Consider the following 27,976-nt stretch of genomic DNA (forward strand, 5'->3'; position numbering starts at 1 on the left):
AGGAAGCCCACTTCCTGCTGTCATGACAAGAGGGACGTGCTCATCTGAGCAGGTGAAATGCCTCCTGGGTGAGGAATGAGGCCATGGCAGGAAGTATTGAGAAGGCTGGAGCTCTTGCCATGGCTAATCTGATCATGTATTACCAATGACTTCATCCCCAGATGGAAGCCAGCCGCCTGCTCCCAGGTCCCTGCAGAGATCATACCAAGACAAGACTGATTTGGAAACAGCACGCAGAGGAGAGACTTTGGTTCTCTTTTTAATGAAACGAAGGAACCAGTCAGCGTAAGTGACTACAGAGGCAGCGCCACGCAGATCCTGCATAAGGACTATGGTTCTGCACAACGCTAATGACAACTGCAGTGGGGAACAGGAAAAGAAAAGGCTGTTAGAAGTGTTTTTCAGTGGGGATCATGAAAGAGTAACACACACAACAAAAGGCCTTCTCCTGCACTGGGTCTTTGCATCCCAGCCATTCTGACACTGCAGACTCATTCCCAGTTCTCACTTAGAAAAAGGGAATGTCCCCATGCCAGTTGATGGTGGCATCTTTCCACTTGGTTCTGATTGCCATTTCCACTGGGGTGCACCGTCTCCCTGGTCCACGTTTATCCTCATGGCGGTCCCTTTCCCAGTGATGGGAGTGAGTATCTGAGGAGGAACAGCAGCACTGACACCTAAGTCTGGTACCAAGTTCCCAAGGAAACCAGCACACAGGGGAAGAGGGCAGGTGGGCAGGAGCTGGGCCCAGCAAGCTGTGGTCCTAGAACCAGCAAGTAGAGGGAGATTTGCAGATGGCATTTTGAAACACCCCAGGAAAAATAAGTTAGTGTTCCCCTAGCTTGCTGTGTCCTGGGAGGTAGATATTGATGTCATTTAATGCACCTTCCAGCACCATGGTGTGACACGTGTGACTGGGCACATAGGATGCCGTCAGGAAAGACAGACGAAGGGAAAGCTCAGCACTTCTCAAAGCTTGAGGGGTTTTGAGTGGAGTCTGTAGTATGCTAGTGGGAGAATCAGAACTGGGTTCAAGACCTAGGCTTGTCTCCTTGAACCAGGGGACCTCTGAGAAGGAGCTTAACATCACTGATTCAGTTCGCAGTTGCTGGGTGAGAACCTCACTTTCCTCTGTGAGATGAGATGTCATAGTCCTGTGTACCTCACAGGACTAGTGAGAGTTTAGTGGGTTGGCGTATGAAAGGTTTTCAGCACAGAACCTGGAACAGAGTGTGTGGCAGGCTTGTGAGCTGATAAGAAAAAATGTTATGCTTTCTTCAAAGAAGAAAGTCAAAGTAGAAACGAGATTTTTGGGAACATATTTGTCAATGCTACCCTAAATTAAATGTTCTAATATGTTTGTCTTAATTAAAGAAAAAGAATTAGAAGTCGCACAGATAGAACAGTCACTGAGATACTTTTCCTAATGTACTGATAAGGAGGGGAGCTACTGAATGCTCAGCTTTGATGTGAAATGCAAAGAGTCAGACGCCAACCAGGCTCCATAAATGGAGCCACGCCACTGGATACAGACTCTCCGTCTGTCCATTTTTAATGCTTTCAAAGTGGCCAGCCTTCAAAGACGTGTTAAGGGTAGTCCTTCTTTCCTCATGAATTTGGAAACTGTCGTTGTCATTGAGATGGAAAGGCCCGGTGATGGTCTGCTCCTTCCATTGGACCCCTAAAGTTTTGCTGAGACTCTGCCCTAGTCATCTGAGACCCTGGACTTCCTAGTGTCCAGCTCAGCATCTAGCACATAGTAGGCCTTGAAAATGCTCTTTGAACTAATTTGAACAGAAATACACTCTCAGTTTGGTTCTTTATGTCCCTGCATGATCACCTGGTGTTTGGTGGTGGGATAGAATTGGCCAGGGAGAGTCTAGCTATTGCCCAGTGGGGCTCTCTTTCTCCTCTTTGTTTTCGCCTGTCTTTCTTGGGACCTTGACTACCTCTTGCTTTGGATGGAGAATGCTTTTTGGAAATCTGACTCTTCACCCTTTGTTATTTCTCTTCCCTAAAAGTTGTTTGTTTCTCTGTGTTATTTCTATCTCCTCTGCTTCTTTTTAAAGCAGGCTTAGAATTCCCACTTGACAATGCCTGGGTTTAGTCCCATGGGCTTCATTTTTGCAACAGAGCCTAAGCATTTTCTGCAGAAACAGCATGAATATCCATAGGCCCGTGAACCACAGCCAGGCCTCTGAGTGCACTAAAGCACACACCCTTGGAATCTGCAATGCTCACCTACTGTAAGACACACAGGCTTTTTCTGCGAGGGCTGGCCACTGTAAAAGTGCAGATCAAAGAGACGCTCCACTTTCCAGTCTGACGAGAGCTGTCTGTTTGTGCAAAAGAGGACGCTGTAATTTCCACTGGTGTTGCACAGCCAAATGGGGTATCTGGGGGTCTTCAGCATGCTGCCTGCCTGGAAGGGAAGGGGTACAGGTGAATGCGAGGACATTGCACACTGAGGCAGAGTGGACCAATGCCCTGATGAGAATGCTTCGTGGCGGCGTCAGGATGCATGGCTGTAAGATCCGAGGCCAAGGCTTCCTCCTGGGTGAGTCTGTGTTGATGCATGGTGTGTACAGTAGTGATGCTGTGGTCTTTCTTATTGGCGTCTATATTAAAAGAATAAAACACTTGGTGGCCTCATGGAAGGGGTGGAGAATTCTCAGTTTGGTTTTAAGGAGAGGTAAAGAGTAAATAAACTGAAATGTCAGTATAGCAATAAGAGAATGCTCACTGGGTCATTGACTACCGCATTTTAGCTCATTCCCCAGATAGGGCAATGTTTCATATGGCAGGTGGTCAGACTTCTGGCAGCACTATAGTAAAGAGATAGTTCAAATATAGAAAAAAGCTCTGGAAAATGAGGGATTTTCCACACCAACACAGGTATCTGCAGGTCAACATGGAGACTGGTAGAGTGTACTGGCTCAACATGGCAGCACAATACTGTTTACGTCAACCAGCTCGCTAGCTGGTTTTATTTTCCAGGCAACTATTGATTCAGCCTTGAGTTCTCATAGCCAGTGAATAGACTCACAAGGTCACCACTCTGGAGGACAAAGCACAGTGGTTCAGCACACAGCATGCAGAAAATTTCCATAAATAGTACCTATCATTTTATTCTAAAAAGCAGGGAAGTACATATTTATTTTAAATAAATTACATCAAAATTCTTTAAAACGGCTTTTTGGAAAGTGTTAAGAACAATTTTTTTTTGGCCAGATGTGGCAGGTGGAGCACACCTCTAATCTCAGTGCCCAGGAGGCTGAGGCAGGAGGATTGGAGTTCGAGGCCAGCCTATATAGAGAGACCTATCTCAAAAAATAAAACAACAAAAAAACTAAACAAAACAAAACAGGAACATATTTTTCTGCTTAAAGAGATACACACAACCTACACAACCTACAGAGAAAACCCCCACGATTCCCCTATGGTATAGAGGAAAGCTGGCTCTCAGGCCTTTTCTTTCTTCCTTCCTTCCATGAAAGGACCCAACACTGTCATCTCATTTCTTCTCAGTTCTCAGAGTTGTATTGTTCAATAACAAATTCTGTTTTATGGAAAACTCAGCTTTGAAAAATTATCACATTTTGTAACCCAAGTCTTAAAGGCAAATGACTTGACATTTTGACTCTCAATATTCATTCCTCTTCATCTTCTTCTGTTCAAATTCTTCAGTTGTGGACAAATTAGAGCTGTGTCTCGTCTTTAGCTCCCATAGAAAAATTATATTACTGTGACGAAATGACTTGGGCTTTAGTTGGTAGTGCCACAGAGAAGGCACGTGTAGCAGCCCAGCCAGGAGTGGCCACACTGGGTGTTCATTAGCCCTTCTAGGCTGGGGATAAGACAGCACCTCACAAGTCACAGCGGGGCAAATCTGCCCCCTTTGAAATGAAACGGGATGTATTTAAGTTAAAGATCCCCATTCCCAAGTTCCAACTAAGATTGTGAACATTCGTAAGTTACAAAGTGAGCGCTTTCTTCCCCAGGCTCTCTTGGGATGGCACCTCTCACTGTACTAAGATTATATGTACCCAAAATACACTATGCAGACATGCAGTTTGTAAGCCTTGGCTGAACTCATCATGAGTGTGAGGGCTGTTTGTAATAAAATGTCATTCCACTTGGACTTGAGATCAATGAAAGCCCTGGTAGATCATATCTGACTGGAAATAGATTATTCCTGTATAAAATATTGTCTCACAGAGTATCTGTAAAGCAGGCAAAATCTACCTGGCACTCAGATGCGTTCTCTCTGCCAGGTGCTGACTCCACACTGTTGGTACTTTCTGTGACAGCTGACTTTCCCGAATGCAAAGCTACTCAAGGTTTTGTTCCAATAGGAGGAAAATGAAGGACGCAAAAATACAACCACCTCCGACCCCTACAGCCACCAGACATGTCTCACGCTGAGCAGGCAGAGTGGCTCCTGCCTCAAGAGACTTCGGGCAGAGAGGTGTCACGCGTGACTGTGTGGCACGTTGGATATTAGCTCTAAGACAGGAGCTGTAAGAATACGTCCAGAACACACTTGGTTTGAAACCAGTCCTGGGAAACTAAGGCAAAGCTCTTCAGATCGAATTCCGTCAGATAACACCCCCCACCGCACACATTTCCTGGCACACCACATAGCAGTTTGATGGAATTTTCCATTTTAAGCCTTTGTGTTGCTTTCATAGAGACGCAGTTTACCAGCTTCCTTCCAAAAGCAGAATTCTAAATATGTCTCATTGGTGAGGTGCCACCAATTCTGAGTTTGCACATGTTGCCATGGTAAGAAGGAAATTAGATTTCGATACAGTGTTGCTATAAATAAGATCCCTTTCTCCTTAGGTTCACTTTGTGCAATCAACCCTGTCTGTTCAGTTTTGCATGCAGCAAGCACGCCTTCCATCCTTTCATCTGGTGTGAAACTGTAAGGACAGAAAGACGGATGGACCGATTCTGCACACCAGGGGCAAGCATGGAGCCCGCCTGGAACTGTGCTTGGGCATGCCTTGTGTCATGAGTGGATATTGCAAGTCTCAGGTCCCTGGCTGGTAATCTGGACCCAGAAGGGTGTTGGAGACACTGAGATTTCTTCGCTGAGTCTTGGCGACAGTTCCCATGCAGCACTGTTAATGACCTGGTTCTCCTCCCTGCCACCTGGAACACAGGCACCGAAACTTCTCTCGCAGGTAAGTCGTAAAGACAAAGTTGATGACGCTGGCTTGTAGGCTGTGACCTCAGTCATAGCGCAGCAGAGAGAGGCCGGGCCACTTCGTTTAAGTGTGGATTTCTTCTGATCACACTCTCCAAAGAGTCTGTTCTCAGTGGCAGCTGTGAAGATTATGTGACCTTCCCGAGGCTTTCCAGATGGTGTTAGACTCAAACCGCATTGTGTTCTCACTTAGGTGTTGGACCCTCGAACTCAAGCCCGTACCTCCAAATCAAAGAGTAACGGGGGTCCACAGCAGTGAGGGTAGCTGGCTGTATCCTGCAGGGTTGGCCAGGTCGGTGGGCTTGAGGGGCTCCCCACATCAGCTAGGGAGAACTCCATCGTGGTTGTTTCTTTCTTTTTTAAAATCTCACCCACTGGGCTGTGACATTGGGACTGAAAGATGTGTGTCTTTGCAATCGCTGCAATTTTGTCACAGAGTAAGAAAGTAAGACATAAGGGTGACAGGAGCGTGGCAGGCTAGGTTTCTCCTCGCATAGAATCTAGCTGTAAGGCAGCAGGTAGGTTTCCTTTTGCATGCAGAAACTTTCTTTTCTTTTTGGACAGGGTCTTGCTATGTAGCCCAGGCTGGCTGAACTTGATCATTACGGAGCCCATGCTGGGCTTGAATTTGTGATCTTCCTGCCTCACCCTCCCGGAGTGCTGGCCAACGTCCATGAGTCCTGTAGGGAATCACCACGCCTTTGAGCAGAAAGGAAGGGGAGTGGCCGTAGAGGGTCCCCAGCCCCATGGTTCTGAAACACAACCTATTCTTTCTCAAGCAAATATGAAGGCGTTTCATTTCTACCTAAGGTACTGTGAAAACAGACCTCTAGGTCCACGCAGTCAGATCGGCGAGGAATTCTGGCACACCCCGACGGACATGATCTGTACCCACGATCCTACCATTCACAGCCAGCGCAAACTCACAACTGCTTGAACTTGACAGACATCGATCGAGCCTATTGAGCCTATCAGCATGCATTCCAAAACCTCGCCAGCCAGGCACCGGTGGCTCACGCCTGTAGTCCTAGCTTCTCAGGAGGCAGAGGTCAGGAGGATCAAGGTTCAAAGCCAGCTGCGTGAATAGTTCGCAAAGCCCTATCTCGAAAAAACCCATCACACACACACACAAAAGGGGGCTGGTGGAGTGGCTCAAGGTGCAGGCCCTGAGTTTAAATCCCCGTACCGCAAAATAAATAAATAAAATAAAACTTAGTCATGACCTGTCACCACCTAAATGTGAGAGTCCACCATCAATACACCTACAAAAAGACACTCTAGATTATATAAGACAGACCTACATCTGTAAGCAATTATGAAGATGCTGATGATAGATTTATGGGCTTATAATGTATTAGAAAGATGATTCTGACTGGCAGCACGGCAGAGGACAGACTAAGCTTCGAGTGTAGACAGAATTGGGAACACAACCTTGGCTCTGGCCCTTCCCTAGCCTGTGGCTTTGAGCATCTTTCTACACTGCTCTCTGTCTGGCCTTTCTCATCTCTGAAATGAATGGCAAAGCACCAGACTGGATATAAAGTAAGAGTGATAAAAAATAAGTAAGTAAATAAAGTATCAGTGATTACGACTTTGAGAGGAGGTGAGGACCGGGTGGAATAAGCTGTCATTGCAGGTGACTAATAGAAAGTCCAGCACAGTAGGTGCCCAGCACACCGGCTGTTGGCACTACAACAAATAAAAATAAATAAATGAAGTGTATACTTTGGTTACCATCTGCAGGGATGTGAGAAGCACACACGTTGTATGAGAACAAAATTATTTCAATACCTATGAGTTAAGGACTGCTTTTATCCCTAGATACTGAGCTGCTTTGGAAGGAATAAAAACTGCTTTCAGGTAAAGTCAACTTTATGTGTTTAACATATTCATATACCTCAGGAGTTTAAGAAAACTGTCTGTCTATAGTTGTTCTTTCATATATTTTTTTCTGAAACCAATTCCAAGTGCAGGACAGAGACACCAGACTCTGAATACCCTCAGGGTTTCAAGCCATTAGTGTACAATTGCAGGCACTTTTCACGGAGGGCACAATTCACAGGCGTCCTGGGGCGAGAACACGGTGTCCAGATAAGAAAGATGAAAAGCCACATTAGTCACTCTCCCCAAAGTGGGACGCAGTGTAGATTTTCCTTCTGTGCAGATTTTCAAGCTACCCCAGGCATTTTCTATCCGCTGCCCCACTTCCAGTGGGTGATGAAGCCTTTAGAGGTGGTCCTGTGGTCTGCTGCCTCGCGCCCTTCTGGTCAGGAAAGCTCTTACGTGTTATCTTGTGCTGTGGCCTCTTGACTGGCTTTAAGGTCCCAACAAGCATTTCTTTATTATTGGAGGATAGGATATTTTAGGCTCTTCAGGTGATTTTCTTTAGAGCGTGGTTTACCAACTCTGTTGGTCTGAGCTGACTTGTGTGGAAAGAAATGCCAAGCAGAAAAAATACCATCTTGGTTCTCTGCAAATTTTTGTTTCTCTGGAATGTGCTTTCTTGTTCACTCTCTCTCATTGGTGGCATGTTCTCTAAAATAATCCCTTTTCTTAGAGCAACTGAGTAGCTGTTTTGCAAATATTTGTTCAATCTTACCTTAAGATAAAACCGGAATCTTGTTCCAAAAGCTTTACAAATTATAAAGGAACAAAAAGCTGTCAACCTTTCTGATACAGATTGGAAGAAGATAAACTCCTTCTTCCAATTGAAATTGCTTTCTTAACTCGGCACACAGTGCATTTAAGCAGCTGAACTTAGAGATTTCGTTTTCCTCTTTCTCTATTGTAGTGATTCTCAGAGATAATTTTGTCCCCAGGGACATTTGCAAAAGTATGGAGACATTTTTGGTCGTTACATCATGCATGTAGGGGATCGGCAGGCATCTAGTAGGTAGTCAGGGATGCTCCCACTGGCCTACAATGCACAGGACAACCCCCTCCCCCACAAGAAGGAATAATCCAGTCTGAAATTTTAGCAGCACCGCGGCTGGAAGCCCAGCTGTAGAGAAGAGGTTTTTAACCCCCCTCCCCTCCACTGTGTGTTACATCACCTGTGGTCTTTAAAGTCTTCAGATGGCCAGGAACTCCCCACACCAAAGAAGACAGTCTCGGGCTGCTGGAATGACTCAAGCAGTAAGAGTGCCTGCCTAGCAAGTGTGCGTCCCTGAGTTCAAACCCCAGTGCTGCACCTTCCCCACCCACCAAAAAAATGCTTGGTTGCATTACAAATTTAGGTGGGCGCCAGTGGCTCACACCTGTAATCCTAGCTATGCAGGAAGCAGAAATCAGGAGAATTACAGTTCAAAGCCAGCCCAGGCAAGTGGTCCATGAGACCCTATCTTGAGAAAACCCATCATGAAAAAGGGCTGGTGGAGTGGTCCACGGTGTAAACCTTGAGTTCAAACCCCAGTACTGAAAAAGAAAAACAAAACAGTCTCCGGGGAAGGCTTTTTGCTTGCATTGGTGGGGCCCAGTGCAAAATGAAAGAGCAGGCTCTGATTAAAAATTTATTGACAACGTGGTCCTGTGTGATACACAAGTCCCCCACTCACGGAGCTGCCTCTGTTCCTCGGGTGACCCAGGTGAGCTCAGTGTGAGGCAGGCTGGCAGCACTGCTTCCCACCATGTGTCCTCTCTGTCTTTCTAGAGCAACCAGGTCCAGCTCCTCTTTGTATCAGGACACAGCGCTCTGAATGCATCTAGCTGAGTAACACACTGTAAAGTTCTTCCTGTTACTGTCTGTTACAAAGCCAGATGTGTGCACACGACACTTGAGCCTTCCAATATGAAGCAAATAAACTGGGTATTTCCATTTCCATCTAGACGAGAGAGAGGGAGGGAGAGAAAGAGAGAGAGAGAGGAGAGAGAGAGAGAAACGGGGGGTGAGGGGGAGGTATGTAGAGGAAGAAGAGGCTCGGAAGATTTGAATTGCCTTACTGTAGAGACTTTAAACAACGTCAAGATAGTGACATCATTCTGGTCTGTAGTACAGAATCAGAGCTCGCTCACCTGTGAGAGTCGGTCACCCTCAGAGGGGTCCTTACCCCACTGCAAATAGCCAATGTCACTGCGGGTCAGGACTCCACGTAGTATGTCCTGAGACTTCCCCTTCTCACAGCCGTTGAAGACGTTTGGACTTGCTCTTCCAATCAAAATCAGGTTCAGGACTGCCTACAGGGTGTGTTTTACAAATATGTACAGTTTAGGTAGCAATGAAATAGAGACCTACTTATTTACTTTAAAAATATTTTTAAATGACCATTGTCACTTAAAAGGATGAAATCATTCAGATGTAATTCTGGATGCACACGCACACATATATTATATATTATACATATCATGTCTTAAACGTTGGTACAACTAAGAAGTGTATGGACCTTTTACATTGAGCCTTACCCTAGACCAGCCCACCATCTTATTTCTCTCTGCATTTCTTTTTTTTTTTTTTCCTTTTTCTTTTATTATTCATATGTGCATACAAGGCTTGGTTCATTTCTCCCCCCTGCCCCCACCCCCTCCCTTACCACCCAATCCCCCCCCTCCCTCTCCCCCCCACCCCCTCAATACCCAGCAGAAACTATTTTGCCCTTATTTCTAATTTTGTTGTAGAGAGAGTATAAGCAATAATAGGAAGGAACAAGGGTTTTTGCTGGTTGAGATAAGGATAGCTATACAGGGCATTGACTCACATTGATTTCCTGTGCGTGGGTGTTACCTTCTAGGTTAATTCTTTTTGATCTCACCTTTTCTCTAGTACCTGTTCCCCTTTTTCTATTGGCCTCAGTTGCTTTAAGGTATCTGCTTTAGTTTCTCTGCGTTAAGGGCAACAAATGCTAGCTAGTTTTTTAGGTGTCTTACCTATCCTCACCCCTCCCTTGTGTGCTCTCGCTTTTATCATGTGCTCAAAGTCCAATCCCCTTGTTGTGTTTGCCCTTGATCTAATGTCCACATATGAGGGAGAACATACAATTTTTGGTATTTTGGGCCAGGCTAACCTCACTCAGAGTGATGTTCTCCAATTCCATCCATTTACCAGCGAATGATAACATTTCGTTCTTCTTCATGGCTGCATAAAATTCCATTGTGTATAGATACCACATTTTCTTAATCCATTCGTCAGTGGTGGGGCATCTTGGCTGTTTCCATAACTTGGCTATTGTGAATAGTGCCGCAATAAACATGGGTGTGCAGGTGCCTCTGGAGTCACCTGTGTCACAGTCTTTTGGGTATATCCCCAAGAGTGGGATTGCTGGATCAAATGGTAGATCGATGTCTAGCTTTTTAAGTAGCCTCCAAATTTTTTCCAGAGTGGTTGTACTAGTTTACATTCCCACCAACAGTGTAAGAGGGTTCCTTTTTCCCCCGCATCCTCGCCAATACCTGTTATTGGTGGTGTTGCTGATGATGGCTATTCTAACAGGGGTGAGGTGGAATCTTAGTGTGGTTTTAATTTGCATTTCCTTTATTGCTAGAGATGGTGAGCATTTTTTCAAGTGTTTTTTGGCCATTTGAATTTCTGTTGTGATAAGCAGGAGCTAAGTGTGTTGTTTTTACAGTGCTTTTCCCTCAGATTCTAGGGATTGCTGGCGCATCTTATTGAGATAGTTCTTAAAGATAGTAGGCTAAGCTAGGGCATGCTGCCGTGAAAATGGGAAAGTAGGTTCTGCTAACGGCTCAAAGTAGCATCTCCATCTTTCAGAGAGAACCTGATCAGTCTTTGCTGAAGGACAAATGTGCTGACTTGAAAAACAAACCTAACTCAGGTTCTGCAATAGGAAAGCTGTCTTCCCACTCACCTGTCTGCACAGGAAGCCTCCAGCATTTGGTTGCAACAGATGTGTGGTGGTGACATCCAGGTCCTTCTGAAGCCTGTGGAATGGCAGAAGCCATCAGTATGGGTCAGAGACAACAAGTGTGCTGGGCAAGGCAGCAGGGATGTGGGCTCATCTGGCCACTGTCCCTTACACATGCCTTGCCTGTTTCCACGTCACACAGGGAAATCCTCTGGGACAGGGGAACCGGAGGTGATGGGCAGCTGTGTACAAGGATGGAGAAGTGGGCGATAGTGGTGATGGAGAAGGGAAAAAGCCCAGATACTTCAGACGCTCTGTGTGCTCTGAGTGGGTGCTAGATCACAGAGAAGCCATTGTCCTGTTGGACAGGGATGCTTGGCTCAGGCTGGTGACACATGACCACACCAGAGAGTGCTGGCTCAAGGCAGCGTTGAACAGACTCTAAATGGAAAACACCAGGATGGCTGTGAGCCCATTTCTTGGCTTCAGAAGGGCAGGGATCAGAGGTTGGGGTCCTACCCTTGACTATGGAAGGTCCCCGTAGAAAATGGGGCAGGTGCTGAGTACTGACATCAGAGCAGGATGTGTTCTTGAAGGGATCAGTTCACAGGATGGGAGGTCATGCCCTTGTGTGAATGAAACCGAAAGACTTGGATCAAGATTACTGTGTGTTGGTGTCAGATATAACTCAGGGCAGGGTATCCCAAAGCATGTCATGATTTTAGGAGCTATAGGTAAAAGCAATTTAAAAATTTTAAGAGTAGCCAGGTATGGTGACGCACACCTGTAATCCCAGCTACTTGGGAGGCTGAGGCAGAAGGACCATGAGTTTGAACAGTCCAGACAACTTAGTGAAATCCTGTCTCAAAAAGTTTTCAAAAAGTTTAAGGGCTGGGGATGTAGCTCAGTGGTAGGGTACTTGCTTAGCATGCCTGAGGTCCTGGGTTCTGTTTCCAGTGTAGAAAAAAAGAAATTTGATAGCGAGGTATTTATTTTAATCCATTTTATCTTCAGCACAGCAAGTGACTTAAATAATTTGCTTATTGATTCATACAAATTGGTAGAAAATTAATGCTTAGGAACAATGCGTGTTGATTTAAAAAATTGTTAAACAAATAATAACATGGACTATACAATATGATAAGTGGTTGTAAAACGCAAGCTTCAGAAACACTGCTTCAGGGCCTGTAAGTCTCTCACGGGAGCTCTAGTCTCCTCTGACTCTTCAGAGGCTGGCCTTTCTTTCAGGGCCCAGAAGAAAGCCCACTTCTTCCAATGACCCTCTCTGAATACCTCTCTGCCAGACCCTTCCTCCTCTGGAGTCCCCTTCATTTAGCAGGTGAGGTTTCACCTTACATGTCTTTCCAAGTATAGAGCTTGTCTTTCCCAGACTGGGACCTGCAGGAGGTCAGGTCATAGCCTCTCCTATTTGTACCTCCCACAGTGCCAAGAACAGGGCTTCACGTCTCAGAGAGACAAAATAAATATTTGAGGACGTGTTTTATTAGAGATTTAAATAAAATTTATTTGCTTGACTAATTTGACATCAAACCAACTACAGACAAGATACTCCTGTCAGCAGAGGAGTATCCACCAGAGAAAACATCATATGGTTCCAGCACAGTCATGAAAATATTCTCCAACCCAAGAGTTCATGGTTGATCTTAATGCCAAAGGAAATGCCTGCACAGACACATGTAGAACTCACCTCTCAAGTGTTCTGGAGAAGACCAGACTGTAAAGAAACAGGATGACACCATGACTTCCTTCCCCTTTGAACTGTTGGAAAAACAGAAGCAGAGCACTTTTGCCTAAGAGCAATGCAGACACATGTCTGTGGGTGTGAATTCAAGGACTTACAGCCTGGGAGGAGCCCTCCCCCTGACAGCTGTTGAAGAGTGGAGCTCTCCCCGTCTCCCTCAGTCTTCTTCTTCACTGGCCATTCCATCCTTCGTCCTGGTTTCTAGCTGGCCAAGGGCACCATCATGTCTCTTGGTCTTCAACTTTTCTTTCTTTCCTAAACTCTACCGCACAATTCATTTCAAGCCAGGGCTACGATGCAGTGTGCCTTTCCTGCTGAGACTGTCAGTGCTGCCCTGGGCCAGCTCCCCTGCCCTGCCTCCCTTCGCTGGGTTTGTCCTTTCTCCTTGCCCTATTAAACTCACAGGGAAGACAGGCCTTATAGAACAGCCTCAGAGTTACACAGGCCTGTGTTCAAAACAGTTCCACTCTTTACTTCTGCTTGCTAGCTTGAGCTCCTGTCTCCTTTAGTTTCATCAGCAATCACAGGTACAATAGCCATTTCCTGGGTGTGTTGCAAAGGCTAAATGAAATAACTAATGTAGAGTACCTCTGTTGGTTGTTGGAACTTTCTAGATCCACAAGATCGGTGTCTGTCTCTCTTTAAAGTCCTTGTCCCCTATCTCTTTTCTCGGTCAGAGCTCTGTTCTGTTTGGAACTTTCTGAAGGTGATCAGTGACCTCTGGGATCACATCCAAACTGCCAAACCAGCATCTCATTGGCCAGCTTGTCCTTAGTTTTACTCAGGATTCCACTTGCTGCAAAGCGACTCCTCCCTTTGAAAGCATCACATCAGGGAGAGTCTGCTAAATGCATTTACATGCTTTTCCCTTGGTGGACAACTAGTCTACTCTACGATCTATGACCTGCCAGGGGGCAGAAGCCTTGGCAGAAGCACAAATCTGTGGCCCAGGGCCACAGGAATTCAAAGGAGTGCTGTGCAGGATGTGAGAGAAATGGCTGACCATGGCTGGAGGAAAACTGCAAGTGCTTGTGTGTTAGTTTCCTGTTGTTGCTGTGACGATGTCACAGACTAAACCCTGGCTTAAAATAACACCGATTTATTATCTAACAGTTCTGGAAGTTACAAGTCCAGCCTGGGTCTCGGTCGCTAAAATTGAAGTGACATCCAGCCTTTTATCCTTTGGGAGGCTCTTAGGGGCAAGTCTGTTTCTTGGCTTTTCCAAGTTATAGAAGCCACCCTCGTCCCTTGGCTCGTGGCCCATCTCCTAGCCTTTTCTCTCTCACATCTTTCTCTACCTTTTCTGCCTTCCTCTTTCCCTTGGAAGGAAGCCTACTGTTAGGTCTGTCTGTATAACTCAGAATCATCACTTCATCTCAAGGTCTTTAATCATGTCTGCGAAGTCCCTTTAACCATGTAGGTAACCTATTCACGGGTGTCTGGGATTAGGAAGTGAGCACTACTCAGCCTGCCACAAGTAATCTAGTAGGAACAACTAATTAGGACAGGAAGAACATAGGCTCAGTGTGGCCAGGCTTTCTGAGAAAGGTCAAAAGCCCAGCCTTTTATGTGGAATTTCCCGATTGTTTCGCTATTCACTGATTCAAAAGCTGTGAAACGTAACCCTGTGTGGGCGAAGGCTGTCATAGGGCTACTGCTATAAATTACCAGAAATTTGAATGCTTAAAACAGCAGGAATTTCTCCTCCTGCAGTTCGAGTTTCAGTGTAGGACAGGCTCTCTCTGAGGCTCTCTCTGAGGCCCTCTCTCTTCATCTTCCTAGCTTCTGGTGGCTGATAAACAAGTCACTCGCATCTCTGCCCTAGTCATTACCTGGTGTTTTCCATGGGCGTCTGTATCCAAGTTTTCCAGCCACTGATTATGCTCATCCTACTCCAGGATGACCTCCTCCGAAATTGCACCTGCAAAGACCCTATTTTCAAATAAGGTCACGCTCTATGGGGCAGGGGCTTCAGCATATCTTTTTTGAGGGTACACAATTTGACTGATACATACAGGCGTCCTGCCCACATGTAGCCAGACCTCAGACCTCTAGCTTGAGATCACTGCCCAAATAGAACGGGATAGGGGCATTTTGAGAGCGCGTGGGTTTGGTTAAGGGGTGGTGGTCACAACATGCAGCCCAGCTGGGGGAGGCACTTGAGAGGAATCTTTATCCATCCAGTCCCCTTCACTCAGGAAGCAGTGCCAGCCCCTCTGAGTGAGACTGAGGTCATGGTCAGCTGGACACAGGTGTCTCTCAAGCCAAGCCCACCGGCAGTGCGGAGTCCTCTTCTGCTCAGGGCCTTCATTACCTTTTCCAGCTCAACTCCGTCTTTGGGTAAGCAGTGTATGGCTTCAGCTCTGATCCTCTGGCCTCAACCAAGACCATGGAGTGAGTGTGTGAGAGCTCATCCAGGCTTTCTGCCTCTGTACCCTTAGGAAGATTGGAGCGGTGAGTCTGTGAATTGTACTTCTCCTTTCTGTGCACTCTATCCCGGGTGGCTTCCTGGTTGAACTGCTAAGCTTCTGATTCTTTAGGAAATCAGCTTTCATTTTTCTCTATACAGATGAACTTTTAAAAAGCATCTTCCATTTTCCACCATTGTTGTTCAACACTTCGTCCCCTCCTGCCCTGGGACAGGGAGGATCAGCACAGAGGTGGACACTGTGTGGAAGGTGCTGCTAGAAGGGGTGAGAGGGGACCTCCTTTTTAAAAGCCAGAAGTCATTTACTTGAAGTCAGAATGAATGGTCTTTTGGGCAGCTGAAATGAAGGCCATGCTTTTCTACCATTTTGTTTTTTATCCATTAGAGAAGGCAAGGATGCTTTGAAATTTTCTCTTCCACAAAAGAAATCCTGCTACAGGCCCTCAAAGCCTCATTCTTTGAGGTTGATTAGCCAAGGAAGGGAGAACCTGTTAGTGGGTCTCTGTGATCTTGCCTCTTTCTAGGTTGTGGGGAGGGAGAGGCAGGCTTCTCTTTCTCTCACTCTGCTCTTTCTTACCCCCCAAAATGACCTGGTTTTCTTAACCAGCCTCATTAGAAATATACTTTATAAAGGAAAGAAGATCCTTGTAAGGTAAGTTCAACATGAAGGCATTATGTCAACATTTAAACACTTACACAGTGTAAATGATCATAGATGAATTTCTCAGTGGCCTCTTTTTCTTGAAATTCAAACAGCTGGAGCTGTAAATCAGGAATAGCAGATAAAAATGAAAAGGAAGATGAAAGGTACCTCTAAGAGATATCAACTCGCTGTGATTATCTCAAGGGAGTTTTTGTTTCACTGCAAAATCGCATTGCTGAAGACTGACATATCACCCTACACAAGACCACGTAAAGCAAACGGGGTAAAACTGGTGGCTACAACTCACTTCCCTTCCTCAGCTTTAAATGAGAATGATGTCTCAGGCAGTGAAACCATGGGCGGAGTCCCTCATGGGTCAAATTTAGCTATTTTAAAGAGGGTGGAGATAGAAATGAAGTTTCTGGTGATTTCAGATGTGGGATATTCTTTTCTTCTTCTTTCTTTGTCTCCCTTCCTCCCTCCCTCCCTCCCTTCCTTCCTTCTGTCCTTCCTGCTCTGGGAATCAGACTGGGGGCCTCGCACATGCCAGCCAAGTGTTCTACCACTGAACAATATCCCCAGCCAGAGGTGGGATGCTTTTTATTATGATGAATTCTGGGAGAAGAAGTTCACACCGGGTTTCTCCATTTTGGCTGTTTGGATCAAGGACAGCCTTGATACTTTGGAAGGTGCCCTGGGCATGTCACCACCCATGGGGCTGTACACCCACAGCCAAGCACACCCTCAGGCTTCATTCTCCTGTGTTCCAGAGTGTGCACTTACCCTCTCAGCAAGACCATCCAAGGAATAGTCAGGAGTGGGGGCAATGTAAGTGTCCTCAGTGACAAGACAGACGGTGGCCTTCTGAGCTTCTCCTGCGGCCCACAGGATGCCAGCCAATGCCCCGGCCAGGGCCTGCTCCTGGTGTCGCCGGCTCAGTTCACACAAACTGCAATGCAAGGCAGGAGAGGCCACCAATGCAATGAACGGTCACTGGCCGAGGGCCACCTCCAGTTCTATGTCCCCTTCTGAAGACAAGGGTGTCTATTTGGTTCCTTCCTTAGCCTGCAATGTGAGACATCTCTGGAGGGTCCAGACCCCTCTGCTGTGAGTGCAACTGGAGTCCTCTTGGCAGATCTGATTTCTGTGCACTGTCATCCCAGCGAGCGCCAGCTCTGCTCTGTCCTGAACTCCAGCAGGGCACAAGCAGAACTCTTTAGCCCACGAACACAGGCATTTTTCAAGCTCAACCCCAAATATCCTGGCACTTTTATCTCCCAGACGTTCATTTTGTAAATCCTCTTCCCAGATGGACCTCATTCCCACGCCTCTCCCTCACTCTGTCACCCCCACACCACTCCCTCACTGTCACCTCCATGCCTCTCCCATATTCCCCTGTGCCTCTAGTTTCCTTCTCACCTAATCTCATTCTATGTGTCACCCGAGGTCCACTCCAGGCCCCCACACTCACCCATCACTCACCGTGTCCCCACCTGGAACACTTCCCACAGGTGGCCTCATTTAGTCCACACAGTGCTCTGATGTGTATGCTACGATCACTATCAACTATGGTTTTTTTCTTTCTCTTTTTTTCTTTGCTGCACTGGAACAAAGAAAGAGCTTGACCACTGAGCTCACCCTAGACCTTATCACTGCCATCGTAGAAATGAGCAAATGAGTCACACAGAGGTTAAAGTCATTTGCCCTGGACGTTCATCTTTAAAATGAGACAGGAGTGATTTGAACACAGTTCACTGGTCCCGAGTCCCTGCCTGTAGCCATTACACTGACCTGAGTGCCCTGAGCCCATGAACCTTCTGGAAAATGGGGTCTTACAAGCAGACCCTCACCCTGCTTATCTTCTAAATATTTAACGTTGTCACTTGTGGTCTTCATAAATAAACACACAACAGAGGTTGTTAGTGAGCTCAGCAATGGTTTCTATAATCCCGGAGCTGTCAGGTGAGGCAGAAGCCCTCACCAAACTCCACCACAAGGTAGAGCAGGAAGAAGGCAACGGGGCTGGTAGAGCAGCCATTGGGTGGGGGGAAGAGGGGGACTGTGACGGGGGGGTATTGACTGTAATGGGAGGAGGGGGCACTGTAAAGGGAAGGGCTCAGGATGGGGAGGGAGGATTGTGACAAGGAAGGCTCAGGATGGCTTCGTAGATCAGGTCTCCAAGAGCAGTGACACGCTCACCTTTATTTATTTATTCAGTATTCACCACAGCCAAGTGCTGTGCTGAGTGCTTTATGCCAGGTGCTGTGCTGAGTGCTTCATGTTATGTAGCAGATGTGTGCGAGCGTTCCATCCCTTTTGCTCAGGTGGTGGGTACAGCCTGGCTGCCTCAGGTCCTAGTGCTTGTGGCTCCCACTTTTCGACTCTGTCCCAAGGATTGGAACCACCTTGTGAGAAGTGACCAGGAGTGATGCCCCACTGATGGCTGCAGTGGGAGGCCCTGCCTTCCCATTTGGTAGTGAGGTGGCTGTCATCGCTGGGAGCCCCGTTCTTCCTCAGTGGCTTCCTCTCTCTCACAGGGTCTCTCCCTTCATCAACCCCTTGTATCCAGAACTCCTGCCGTGCCTCTGCCTGCAGGGAACCCAGCAATCCCGATCTTCGTTAGCTCCTGTTGTGGGTGGTGACTTGCCCTGCCTGAGGGCAGATAGACACCTTTTACTGGCTTCTGTTTCTTCTAATATCTCACGGAGGACTCTGCTCAGGCTAGGGGTTTGTTAAGTTCTATGAATAAAGTGAATTTGAATAACTTTGAGCTGATTTTTAAAAAATAGGCACTAACTAGACATCATCAGCCTAGCTAACAATGACTCCTTCATTTACCGGGGTTTTCATCACCCCCTTTGTTCTCCCTAGAATTGTTAAGTTAGGGCTTCCCATCAAATATGGGCAGTGAGGCCATCTGGGACCCGGTGTTTCATTTTACCTGGCAGCTGGTCTGCAGCAGAGCATAAAACCTGTCAACCCTATACCTGCAGGCGAACCCTGAGATGCCTCCAGCCTCCCCATGATGCAATCCAGCCTCCTCCTGTCTAGGAGGCAGCCTGGAGTTTTCAGTTGTGCTTAGTTAAGGTCTTGTGAAATGGGCCACTCTTAAGTGCTAATCACAGTCCTCTTACCTACGGAAGCTCCTGTCTTTTTCCTTCCTGGTGAACAGCAAATATTTGATGATGGATCCTTGTACGGCCATTTGGATGCTCCTGGCACCTCCCTGAAGTGGGGAGGAGGAATAGCGAGGCGTGAGGCTGGGGCTGGCAGACTTTGTAGCGGAACCACTGGGACCAATGTTACAGGAGAATCGTTGGAAATGGATGGAGTTGAGTGTTCTTTTCCCTCCTGGCATTCCTTGGGGCTTAACAAAGGGACACCACCTTCCTGTGCCACCCATCCCTGTGGGCTGTGGCAGGATGCCACAGTCAGGCTACAAACTAGAATTCAGAGAGTTGTGTGTTGCAGCGGGGTGGGGACAAGGAGTTGGGGACTTTCTTATGACCTGGACAAATGTAGTGATTTTAAACTCTTACCATCTGAGGTCAATTTTAAATGATGTATGCATTTTTTACATATGATTATAACAAAATATGCATTCATACAGATGTAGACAGGAAGAAAAAACCCAGGTAAAGAAGTCGGGATTAGGAATTTAAAAACATCACAAACTGGCTGTTACCGTTTCCATTTCCAAAGTGAAAGCCAGGGCAGAGAGAGGACCGTGGAACTTGAAGTGGGCCTTTTTCCAGTCGTAGCTGAAGTCGTGGGCAGTGTTTCCAAAGAGACTCTGTCGCAGCTTCTGAAAGAAGAGGGGCAAGTGACTAAACCTGAGACACTTCTTCCTCCTCCTACCCTCTTGCTGAAATCGGGAAGGTGCGCCTTGGTCCCGGCTCACACCTAGAGTTACTTATTACTCTAGTCTTCAGTCTGAATTGTATTAAGCCCTGGGCAACACATTCACACCAGATCCACGGAGGGAAGTTTATCCCGAAGTCTCTGTCTGTCTAATTTTTGCTCCTTGTGTCTCACCTTCTTCTGCTGGCCACGTCCACCTCGTACCCCACTGGGTGCTGCTGCTATGTCCCTATGCCTCTCGCCCCTACTCCATGGCTGTGATCTTGGCCTCTCCACGTGTGGGTTTTTCTCTCTTGATCCGAGAAAAAGGAAGCAGATGAACCCCATGTTTCTAGCCCAATTGCAGTAGTGATCGCAATGATATTAAACAACAGATCTTGTCCTACAGTCTTCAGGGTATTCTGCAGCACACTAAGATCTAAGAAGCTCTTTGAAAACTTCCCAGAAAATCGAGAACAAGTCTTTATGAACCAAACTCATGGGGGAAAGAGAGAATCTGTTCATAATAAAAAACTTAATCAGGCCAAGAGCCAGTGGCTCATGTTTGTAATCCCAGCTACTCAGGAGGTGGAGATCAGGAGGATCGTGGTTCGAAGCCAGCGCTGGGCAAATAGTTTGCAAGACCCTATCTTGAAAACACCCATCACTCAAAAGGGCCAGTAGAGTGGTTCAAGTAGGCCTTGAGTTCAAGCCCCAGTATTGCAAAACAAAACAAAACAAAAAACTTAATCACTTGGCACATGCTGAGAACTACCTGGGATAGAGATAAAGTCCAACCCCAAATCAATGGCAGGAAAGAACACGGGAAGTTCACAGGACAGTAAAAGCACCATGGAAGAGAGGGCAGAGAGAGAAAGAGGAGAGAGAAGAGCTGGCATTGACCTTGGTGGCGAGTGGCTTGATTTCCTGTGCACCGGGCCCGGGGCCAGTACCCTGCATTCCCTATACTAATTTACTTCAGTGAGGTTGGTACTGTGAGCTCCCTCTTTACCCAGAGAAGAGAACTGAAGGCAGAGAGCGTGAGGTATTTGCTTCAAGTGACATAGCTTGCAGAAAAAGCAGGGATTGCACCCATTCTTCTTTTTTTTTTTTTTTCATTTTTCTTTTATTATTCATATGTGCATACAAGGCTTGGTTCATTTCTCCCCCCTGCCCCCACCCCCTCCCTTACCACCCACTCCACCCCCTCCCGCTCCCCCCCTCAATACCCAGCAGAAACTATTTTGCCCTTATCTCTAATTTTCTTGTAGAGAGAGTATAAGCAATAATAGGAAGGAACAAGGGGTTTTGCTGGTTGAGATAAGGATAGCTATACAGGGCATTGACTCACATTAATTTCCTGTGCGTGGGTGTTACCTTCTAGGTTAATTCTTTTTGATCTCACCTTTTCTCTAGTTCCTGGTCCCCTTTTCCTATTGGCCTCAGTTGCTTTAAGGTATCTGCTTTAGTTTCTGCATTAAGGGCAACAAATGCTAGCTAGTGCACCCATTCTTCTAACACTGCCCTGACTTTGCTCCTGTACCTGCCATCTTTGTGCTTCCTGTAATTTGTGTGTGCCAGTCACTACTTAATGTCCTCATTATATTAGACAACTCTCTTATTTAGAAAGCCTTTATTTAAAAGGGTTACTTTGTACCATGTCCTCAGACAGAAGTCAACATCACTTGCCATCCAGGATAATCAGATGGAATATACTAGAAGCCCTTGCCTGGGAGGGCTCTTCCATGCCCTGCTCTTTGTTACCATTAAAAAGGGAGGTGGGAAGTATCAAAAACGTGCTGGCCACATGCTGTCCTTTACAGTCTCCGTGGAGAGGGACAACTTCCTCATAGGATGATCTGCCATTTGTGTCTTTTTGACACAACCCTAACTCGCCCGTGTCCATCTTCAGTCCACAGCAGACACACGACAGCCTGTTTCCTGTAGCAGTGGAAAGCCTGACAGAAAGGAAGACCTGCAGACGCACGCATGTCAGTGCCCAGGGTAGACTGGGGTGAGCGGTGTGACTGGTGGTCAGGGATAGCAAACAGCATGGACGCTGAGAATAGAAAGTACCTGTGGCCTGATCCAAGAGGGCTTTGAATATCGTACCCAGGCATTTGGAGCCAACGAAGAGTGTGAACAAATGGAGGCCAGAGCCCAGTTGGTTCAGAGTGGTGACATTCCTTCTCAGTTGATCTCAGAGCAGGTCCTGGAGACCAGGCCCTGATGGGCTCTCCACAGGAGAAGCATGCATCTGGAATGTTCCTCTCCCTGGTGGCCCAGGCCCTGGTTTCATGGCTAGAGTTTATGTCCTTTACAGCTTGGTTCCCACCCTCAAAAGAAAAGGGCTGTCTCTACAAGAGAAATAGATGTAAGTATGTTTTGTGCGACCAAGGCCCAGGGATGCACTTGAAGAAAAAACATCTGTCTGGGTGGGTTTCAGAGCAGGAGCATGTCAAGGAGAGGCAGCCATCAGGTCCAGAGGCTGCTCTTAGAAGACATAAGACCGGCCACTTGCTGTGGCCAAAGAAAACAGTCCAGAAGAAGCCTTGAAAATTAGTGGGAAGTTTTTCCCTGACAGAGGTCGAAAAGCCCAGAAGAAAGACTTCCAACTCAGGGGCCGTCAAACCCTAGCTCTGTTCCTTACTGACCACAGGAACTTGGCCATTGTTGAACCAACCTTTCTCATTTGCTTATTCGGAAATGGGGATAGCCTTTCCTAACCCAGTCATGGCTCTTACTGAAGGAGTGTAGAGAGAGATCTGGGAAGAAGATGTGCCCACCCTCGGCAAACACTGCTGGGTCCAGATGCTGCACGGGAGGAAGTCCCAGCACACAGGGATAAAGACCAGACACTGCAGGAACAAGGGAGGAAAAGCCGTTTATAATCCTGAACGATTAAGACTGTTGAGAATAAGAAGGCTTAGGGTTCAAACCCAACTGGAAAGTGCCACTTGCTACCTTGGACTTGCCACTTCACCCTCCAGCTGCACCTCTGAGGAACTCAGTCAGAGAGGGTTGCTGGCCCCACTGGTCAGTGTGACTGAGATGATCTTCTTATCTGTATAACTTCCATATCAAATATGATTTATGCTGAGATTAACCTGATACATATTCAACAACATACATGTGCTGTGTTGGAATGACGACAGTGATTAGCACTGGTTGACACAATCAACCACAGTTCAGTTTTTATCTTTTCCCTTTGCCACTTTCTAGTATTTGTAACAATTTCCTCTGTCTCCTCCCTCTGTTCTACATCGTTGTTGTCACTGTGACACTGCTAATCGATGACAGTGATTATCATTCACACTCATTCAAAGATAGTCCCAAGTCATTCTTCTCAACAGGTTTGGTTTGCTTTACCCAACCGTCTTGTCCTTGGTCCCTGGGCTTAGAGCTGCCCGTGACCACTGTTCCCCTCCAGTCTTCTTCCTCCTTGAGGTAGAATAGTTCTGATTGAATTTCCTAAATCTCTTCCTACCTTATAAATTACTGGTCCGTCACAGAACTTGAGATTTTAGATGTACTGAGTCCTAAGAAGACATTTCTATTCTGGACAATCTAGTGTCAGTCTTTTGGCTCTGTTGTGTTCACCACTGATATCTCAGCGTCCGGGCAAGGTTCATAATAAGCATTTTATAATTTCATTTTATAGTTAAAAGCCTCGAAGCCCAGAGCAGTTAAGTGGTACACCCAAGGTCAATGGCAGTGCAGGACCCTTTCAACTTGAACCTGCCGGGACCCCCCAGGAAGGACATGACCTTCCCAGGTCAGTGTAACTGAGGAATAACTATTAGCATGGGCTATTTACAGAGAGGGCTGGGTATAAGGTCACCTAACTGGGGTAGTTCAGGGTCTCGTGTAGCAACATGGGGAGTCAACATGACCTTTAGACCTGAAGAGACAGGGACTCAGCCAGGAAGGAGAAAGCCCGAGGAAGAGGACCTCCAGGAGAGGAGCAGGACTCAGCTAGCCATAGCAACCTGGCTTCCTTCCTTGACCTCTGCTAGTCTCCTTTCAGGACTCCCCATTGCTCAAACTCAGCAGGAGGCAAGAGGAGGAGGTCACCCTGTTAATGGAGACCCTACAAGTCAGCCTCCTGGGCACAGATGGGGGAGTGCATAGAAGGTGCCACCCACCTGGACTTGAGATGCCTCCAGGGGAAAGTCCAGGGGCAGTGAATTAATTAATTCATGTGACTGAGGCCCATCCATGAGCTAGACCTCAGGAGGGGGGCACCAGGCTCTCTGTTACCCTCAATTACAGCTTATTTTGGTCTCTTAATGTAGTGTTTTTATTAGGACACTACTGGGTGCTGTAGCCCCAAAAGGTGTGTTTATTGGTTGCTAATGAAAGAAGCCATGAGAACGCATCCCAGCATGGTCTGAGAGAAGGTCCTGGAAGGGGAAGAGGATGGGGAGCTATAGCTGAAGGGTGGAAGGCCATTGGACAGGGGTGGTGGAGGAGCCCAGAGGTTAAAACTGGAATTTTGGACACAAAAGCCCAAACTCCTGGGATTCCAAATGCCAGGTTCTGCCATTCAGTCGTAAATGCCAAATAAAGAGATGAGGCGAAGGCAGAGGAAAGAGATTTACTACACGGCTTGGGACGTGCTATGGGCAGAGTAAGCACTTAATCCACGTTTAGCCATCTTCTTACGGACATGAGTTATAGGTTTAACTAGACAAAGAACTGGTGGCGGGGGACAAAAGGAATCATAGCTAAATAGTCCCAGACTCAGGTGGTGGTCTGGTTGCTCATTATCTCAGTCTTTATTTTGGGAGAGGTTCTGGGAAAGATTCCAGAGTTGTTAGCCGGTGGTCCATCCTGAGGAGGGTCTACTGTTGCGGGTAGTTTCTGTCCCTTGTCATGAAGATGTTAGGATCATTCCTGTCTTTCCTTGATTCAAGGTGTTTGCAAAGTGACTGAATGGCTCAGAGCAAAGACAGATACAACATGGAGGAGAGCTGCCATGCTTTTCTCCTGCTCTTAGTTAACTCATAGGCTTGAGTAAGGAGTCCATGCTTTTTAGCAAAAGCGGCTTAAGCACTTCTTACAAGGTGACACACCTTCCCTACACCCTCACCAAGCGCAGCAGCCTGGGCCGGAGCTCACCCCACCACACATGCTGGAAGATGTCAAGTTGGGGGCAAGAGAGAGGGCAGCAGAAGGCGAGAACCAGGAGATGTGAGGAAAGTGCATACCCAGCCCCACTCTGAGCGGATTGCCAGCACAGAGTAGCATGTGTCTGTGTCAGGAAACACAGTGAGGGGACGGAGAGCAGCACAGCCACAGGGAAAGGACTTCTCCAGGGGGCATTAGGGCTCAGCAGCTTTGGGAATTTGCTGGGCTGCTGTCCTGCCTAAACGCTGCGTAGACTTGATCCAAATGCCCCCTGGATCAGGCATACTCAGAATCCCAAGGCTGGAGTCGCGTGAGGTCCCAGGGTGTGTTTAATGGACACTGTTGCTAGTTAAAGGACACACTCTCATCTGACCACATAATAGGACGAAATCCAAATTCATTTTTAAAAGAAAAATCAATTACTTTTACTTCTGGGACTTCCTGCACAGGTGGACCCTGCTGTCTGGGGCTTCAGGAGTCTGGATCTTTTGTCTTCCAGCTTTGTCCCACGGGAGAACATTGCCTTGCAAAAGTCCCTGGGGAGGCCCTGGTTGCTTCTGTTTAGTTTGTTGATAAACAGATGGTCAGAACCACACTCTCCTGCCTCTCTGTTATAGGAAGGACCTTGCAAACATCTGTTTTTTTCTATTTTTTTTAAAATGTGCACATGTCTAAAAATAGGACACTTGCATGGTTCAAAATCCAGACTACAAATTGTGTGCTGTGGCAAGACTGCCACCCGTCCATCCACTCCTACCTGCTCCCCCACCCTCCTCAGAGCTAACTGTCAGATTGAGGAAGAGAATGAAAAGTGCCTCAGAGTTTGGCGGAAAAGTCTACCATCACCAGTGTCCTTGAAAATACCACAAATAAGTCATTTTAATTATATTATCCTTTTACCAGTAACAGTGTCTGTAGTTTTATCTTCAACAATATTCTCACACAACAGCAGATAAGATTCCCCAGCCTCGTTGTTTCGGGAAGATTACGTTTCTTTTCATGTTTAATTGACAAGTTTTACTTACCACTGCCACCGCCAGGGAGATAGGAAAGCCGCCCAATTTTGAAGAGATGATAGAGGGTTTGGGAACAGAACAAAGGCTACTGGATAGCAATTGTCCTCGTCCTCTGGGCCGAGGCATTCCTGGTCCATCTTCCATTTCATCAACAGATATGTGGCTGCCATCATGATCCTGTGTAAATGCCACCCCAAAACACAAAGCAAACAGAGTTAGTGATGACCTTGCTTTAAATCTTCTCTCTCTCTCTCTCTTCCTGAAATCCCAGTGTTCAAAAAATGTCTCACTTTAAAAGATGTCTAAAAATTGCGATAATAGCAATAAAAGAGGTGGAAAAAATCCCAGTGTCTGTGTCAAAGGGGTTTCTCGAAAGTTTTACGAGACTTGGAGAGGTGAGGCGTAACCATGGAAACGTAAATAATGCTATCAAGGCCTTGACTTGAAATTGTGCTTAGAGAAGAACATAAATGTCACTGTCTCTTGCTTTGAGGTGACATTTTATAAACGTTGACTGATTGATTCTCCAGTCTGTGCGAGGAATTTCTCGTTTTGTTATTAACAAGCCAATAGACGACACAGGTGAACTCTTTTCAGTTCTCTACACTCCCCTTCCCTATAAGTGAGTAATAATTTTCTTCTTGAAGTCTCTTTTTTTACATTTCTTGACTGATTCTTCTGGCATTTCAGTATAAGTTACCATCAGCAGTTCTTCCGCTTTAGTTAACTTCTGTACTAATGTCACAAAACAAATTCCCCGGGGAGCTGGGACGTGAAGGGCACTGCCTCCTTAGCTCTTCTGTATTCCTGGAGGCAACGATGCTTCTTATCTCCCAGACACAGCCTCGGAGTCACAGGCTGCAGATCGGATAACACGCATTTTGCAAATCAAATGGAAAATCTGGACTTTCGTGTCAGGGGGTTCCTCCCACCCTGGGGAAGGCATAAGTTGACATTTCTTTACTTTTTCCTTTCAAAGATTGTTTTATCTTTCGAACGTTCTATCCTGCCAGTGGGCACTATCTTCATTTAATGCACCCAGGCTAGGCAAGATAGAACCATTATTTCCCCGATTCTAATTTAGACTACAGTTAAGAGGGTTTTCGCATGAATCAGGCTTTTGATCACATTTACTTGGGGCAAGATGCGTTAGCATTGTAGTTCAAATATTAATAATTCAATTGCTTGCTCATATATACCAGTGTCAGGAAATTCACCTTAATATTTTGTGCTGTGCTAGCTCTGAGATTGGTGTACTACCTAAAATGCAAAGTCTGTTACCTTCCAAACTTTTTAGGTTACATGAGGTACAAACACCTGTCATCTTATATTGTATAAGAGATTTAAAAATATCTTTTTAATACCCGAATTCAATCATCTCTCCCTTATTTGAAAATGGTAAAGGAAAACAATTTTTTCAGAAGCCAATAAAGATGATAGCTATGTTCAAAACGAGTTTTCTCCAGGGACACCAAATGGAGCACTCGTGGTTTTTCACAAGTGTAGGAACTTTAGATTCTAATACTACTTTTTTCCCCCCTAAAATAATAACCACATGGTGCTCTTAATGATGAAAAGTAGCTCTCAAAAGTAGGAAGATAAATTAGTGGAGAAAGAAAGCGGGAGAAGGAGCCTTCCGAGGGCTAATTTCACGTTTTCAGCGTGAAGTGCTGGTGCCTGTGTGACATGTATCTGAATAAAGGCAGATTATGTTGTTAATGTGACTATTTGAGGAAGAAACCAGAGGGGGGCACACTGGCCTTGAGCAAATAATTACCTGGGGAGTCGTGTTATTATTTCCTAACCTACAAATGAAAGAGAAAACATCACGTAAACAACTCACTCCGATCACGCCTCACGCCCGCACACCTTCCCAAACCCCGACCGCACCTGGGAAGTCCCTGTGGACACAGAGTCACTCGGGAAGCATTTTGAATGTAAATCTAGAACGCAGGTTCTCCTATAGCAAGTATAAAAGTTGATTACTCGAACATCTACAATCCCTGTTTCTGAGAAACGAGAAGATGAGTTTCTTACCCAGGAAAACTGAAGATCTCCCTCCATTTGTCAAGGAACAAGAGTTTCCTAGTTATTTCCTCACAGTCCAGCTCTTGGGGGCTTTGTACATGGCTGGAGCCCTCCGTATCCAT

General features: G+C 46.4%; 1 protein-coding gene across 1 annotated transcript; it reads right to left on the minus strand.

Moving 5' to 3' along the window:
• Positions 1-178: 178 nt before the first annotated feature.
• Mindy4b (MINDY family member 4B) lies at positions 179-27,976 on the minus strand. The gene is made up of 12 exons (XM_074059302.1): positions 27,864-27,976; positions 27,604-27,631; positions 25,836-26,003; positions 19,526-19,645; positions 18,975-19,066; positions 16,624-16,789; positions 15,894-15,959; positions 12,716-12,786; positions 11,011-11,083; positions 9,224-9,385; positions 2,242-2,422; positions 179-651 (listed from the first exon to the last, which is right to left on the minus strand). Exons 1-12 carry the CDS (start codon positions 27,974-27,976, stop codon positions 509-511), a joined length of 1,383 nt encoding a protein of 460 aa, XP_073915403.1. The 3' UTR covers positions 179-508.

The sequence above is a fragment of the Castor canadensis genome, chromosome 17, assembly GCF_047511655.1.
Source record: "Castor canadensis chromosome 17, mCasCan1.hap1v2, whole genome shotgun sequence".
Lineage (NCBI taxonomy): Eukaryota > Metazoa > Chordata > Mammalia > Rodentia > Castoridae > Castor > Castor canadensis.